Here is a 4,136-nt window from a genome sequence, read left to right on the forward strand (position 1 = left end):
ATATGTTCATAGTTTCTGTACTAAATGTTCATTTTGTACTACATGTTCATTTTTAAAGTACTACGTGCTTATTTTTTTTACGGAAATTATACACAAGTTCGATTGTAATTATTTTAAATCAAAAACTTTAAATATCCACCCTAAATCTTATATTGGTTCATCATGGAGAAAATAATTATTAATCTATAAAATGATAGATTATGAATCACAAATGCAAAAATTGATAGAAATCAACAATTTTATAACATTCACTTATTTTTTAACCAAAAAAAAAATCAAAATTCAAAATTACCTCATAATTTACGATCGCGATGAAGATGATGACGATGGAGGAAGCTACAATGGTGACGAATTGGAGAATGCTCGAAGTAGAAGGACAAAAAAGAATAATGATTGAAGGAAGTGAGGTATTTACATGTTCATTTTTTATATAGGTAATAAAAGAGAGAGAAAGTTTCAAAATGAGAAGAAAACAGAGGAGAGAGAAAATTAATAGAAGTAAGAAAAGAGAAGAGAGAAGTAGTTAAGAAATAAGGAAAGAAAAAAAAAACGTATGTTCATATATATTCAGGTGGTGCAGCTGGCTTAGCTACTAAGAATTTGCGGTTGTTTTCTTATTTTCTATTTCAATTATTTCATAAATATTGCCACTAATTACATATTTACAATTTTTGAAAATTTGGTCACAACAGCAACAATTACAGTCGAGGTACAAATAGCAACATAACCCAATATAGATGTATTCAACAGGTTAATAGTACAAGTCTCTGAGTATGGAAATACACAATGACATTAGACTACAAAATTGCAATATTTTATGCACTCCATGGTTAAAACCTTAGATATTTACTTAAGCCTTCGATAGTATCGTTATTTCATTTCGCACACTTTGGTTACTACTCTTGATGAAAGATCGGCATAAACCTAGCGGCTAGCGTGCTACAACTTTTTTTTTTTGTCCGTTTTCCGGTATATCATAGAAGTAATTAAGCACGATATAACACATGGACTTGCCCAGCCCGGCTCTATTGGCCACCTGATTTCGGCGCGTGACCCAACAAATCCTCATCTTATTAGACGAATTCAAGCTCCGTAACATAATTATTAATGATGGCTTTGACTCTTGATTTTCAGCCAGATTGAGTAACTCACAAAATACCCTTTGTCAAATTTACTTGTCTTACACCCCTAATCAATTGGATTGATCATTATTACCTCTTTCCATTTCACAATTCTTTTATTTAATTTCTTCCATCAAATCCTTAATTCTCCATATTCCCACATCAATTCTTCAAATTCCGCAATCTGAGCTGTTAAATTTTGACTCCCTTCTCTGTTTTTGTTCTCTGACCCCTCAAATTTGCTGAATTTTCCCCATTTTCAATTTTTTTTTTTCTGGATTGATGATTGAAATTGTATTAAGATGTAATTAATTTTAATGGGTATTTGAGAAATTGTTTGATTTTAGTTGGAAAAGAAAGAAAAATGAAGGATTTTGCAGGAACACCAGGAACTATAACTGGGCTTTTTTTAAGGATTGCTCAATTTATGTTTGCTGCAGGTGCCATTGCTTCTATGGCATCCACTTCTAGCTTCTTCAATTTCACTGCTTTCTGGTATTTTATTCACTTCTTATTTCTCCCTTTGTTTGGATATAGTTGTCAAGCTATTATATTATTTCAAATTACACTATCGACATAACTATTAATTCTAGACGGAACGAGTATAATTTACGTGTTTTGTTCAAAATTTTGTAAATTTGTTGTTGGATTGGCATATCTTGTTGTGGTTTGGCTTATTTTGTAAAACAAAACAAACCCCTTTACATATGATTTTTTTCATTAACATTGTCTTTGAGTTTTTTGTCCACTATAATTGTTTAATTTGTTATTTGATTAGCATTTATTTTTCCTATCCAAAATGGGTTTTTGGTTTCTGTGTATTATGTAGAGTATAGGCTTGTCCTGCATAATTTTTAAAGATGACTGAAATGATTGTATACAATACAAGAAACATTTCATGTGTCATGTTTATGAATGATGCTCATGTATGAAGTAGCTAGCTAGTTGGTTTGCGAAATTCACAAATTTGATAACATAGTATCTGTTCCTTGGCTGTAATTTCCATTTATTAGAGCATTTATACATCTAATCCCTTGCTTTTGGTGCTTATTTCAATGGTCATGAAACTTTGTTCTTTAATCTTTACTTAGGACAACTTCCAATCCAACGATTTCCATTCCTTATTTCCCTTTCGATTCAAGACTGGAGTCTCTCTTGGCCATCTATGTCAAATTCACAAAAGTCTTATAGACTGACTTTTGGAGATTCCATTTGTTTCTGAAAACCAAAACTAGTGGTACTAAAAACTAAGAACAAAGTATGATTCTTCTTAGCCGAGAACAAATTAAGTATAATGTCTAGACAGGAGAAAATCTTGTTGTTGTAACAAAATATTTGAGGATTTGAGCACAAAGTTGCAAATTGTAAACCTGTGTAGCACTTCATTTGTAGGACTAGATTCACCTGGAGCCTTAATTCATATTTTGTACATTACAAAGTATGACAGTGCAAACAGAAACTCAAGACTTTGATCATTAGCTGAAAAAGCCTTTTTTAGGAATTTCTGGTAATCTGCCAGTTAACCTGTAAGGCTGTAAGTCCAAGGAAGAACACAAAAACTTGTACAAGTAGAAATTTATTCACTATTAAGCTTTCTGTTGTATAATGTCTTACTCTTTGTGCTTTAGATGGTTCCTCCAAAGCTATAAAAATGTACAGCTTGCCTTTCATTCCCATAATTTCCATTTTATAAGAACTTATATGCTTAATTTCTTCAGATAACATCTTTCAGAGAGCGTTTTTGGTGATTATTGAACTTCTGTAAGCTCAGAAATTGTCTTTGGGAAATAAAATAGAACTAATTATAATATCTCATCCATGTGTTTGAAGGGTTTGGGATGAATGACTGAAACACGTATTGCCTTTGCAGCTATCTCATAGCTTCTATGGGTTTGCAAGTAATCTGGAGCTTAAGCCTCGCGTTGATGGATGCCTATGCCCTTGCAAAGAAAATAGTGATTCATAATCATATCCTTGTCAGCCTTTTTGTAATCGGAGATTGGGTAGGCCTTCCTCTACTTGGTACTTCGTGAATTTTACTCCAACTCTTTGTTTCTAATCCTGAACCTGTGTGTGTCAGATATTTGAAACTCTTCATTTTAGACCAATAATGTGGACATTTGTTTTAATAATCTTGCCGAGTTTAACATTTGGACACAAATTTATGACTAACATGAGTATGAGAGCCCGAGTTATATATTCAGGGCCTAGTTGGAAAAACATGAATGCAAGTATGTTAGTTGCAGAGAGTTCTTTTTTGCATTAGTAAAAGCTTAGGTATTAGCAAAAAGAACATAGAAACAAGCATATAGTCTTTTCAGGTCCTTAAATTTGAAGCTGTTAGTAACTTTTCTCCTTACCCTCTACCCCCTCCTTTGTTAACAGATAGGATTTGTTATTTTGAACGATGAACATTCAATTTGAAAGATAGTTATTAAGGAATAGAGAGGTCAACATAAGTTGCATAAACCCAAAATCTGGGTGTTACAAGACGTGATTTTGACAATGGGTGGTGTACTGTACTGTTAACAGGTAACAACTACACTGTCTCTTGCAGCAGCTTCTGCATCTGCAGGAATTACAGTCCTGTACTTCCATGACATCGGAGGCTGTACTGTTGTGGCAGAATGCTTCAAATACCAGATAGCAGTTGCTTTTGCCTTTCTAAGTTGGCTTACAGTGTTCATCTCGTCTCTCATCATGTTTTGGCTTCTAGCAGCAAGCTAGCGAATCTTCTTGCTTCGGATCCATTACCATGAAATGGAGCATAGATTACAATGTATATAGAAACAAGATGAGATCTAAGTATAGAGAGATTATTGGTTCTCATTGTTAATTTTTTTTTCCCCTTATCAGATCATTTTTGTATATTTGTGAAGTGTGTATAGCTCGTCAATTGATCACACCTGTAATCCAGAATGATGTACCCATGGTATTACCCAATTTTGAGAAGTTGAATGTAACTTTTCGCTTCGAAATTGTTCGTATCTAAACAAAATATCCCGATGAGATCAA

At 33.1% G+C, this 4,136-nt stretch overlaps 1 protein-coding gene across 1 annotated transcript; it reads left to right on the plus strand.

Annotated features, from left to right (window-relative positions):
- The first annotated feature begins 890 nt into the window (after positions 1–890).
- Positions 891–4,136, plus strand: LOC110717804 (CASP-like protein 5B3). The gene is made up of 3 exons (XM_021896581.1): positions 891–1,616; positions 2,992–3,124; positions 3,654–4,136. The coding sequence occupies exons 1-3, from the start codon at positions 1,486–1,488 to the stop codon at positions 3,846–3,848; spliced, it is 459 nt and encodes a 152-aa protein (XP_021752273.1). The 5' UTR covers positions 891–1,485; the 3' UTR covers positions 3,849–4,136.

This window comes from Chenopodium quinoa, unplaced genomic scaffold (assembly GCF_001683475.1).
Source record: "Chenopodium quinoa cultivar QQ74 unplaced genomic scaffold, ASM168347v1, whole genome shotgun sequence".
NCBI classification, from domain to species: Eukaryota; Viridiplantae; Streptophyta; class Magnoliopsida; order Caryophyllales; family Amaranthaceae; genus Chenopodium; species Chenopodium quinoa.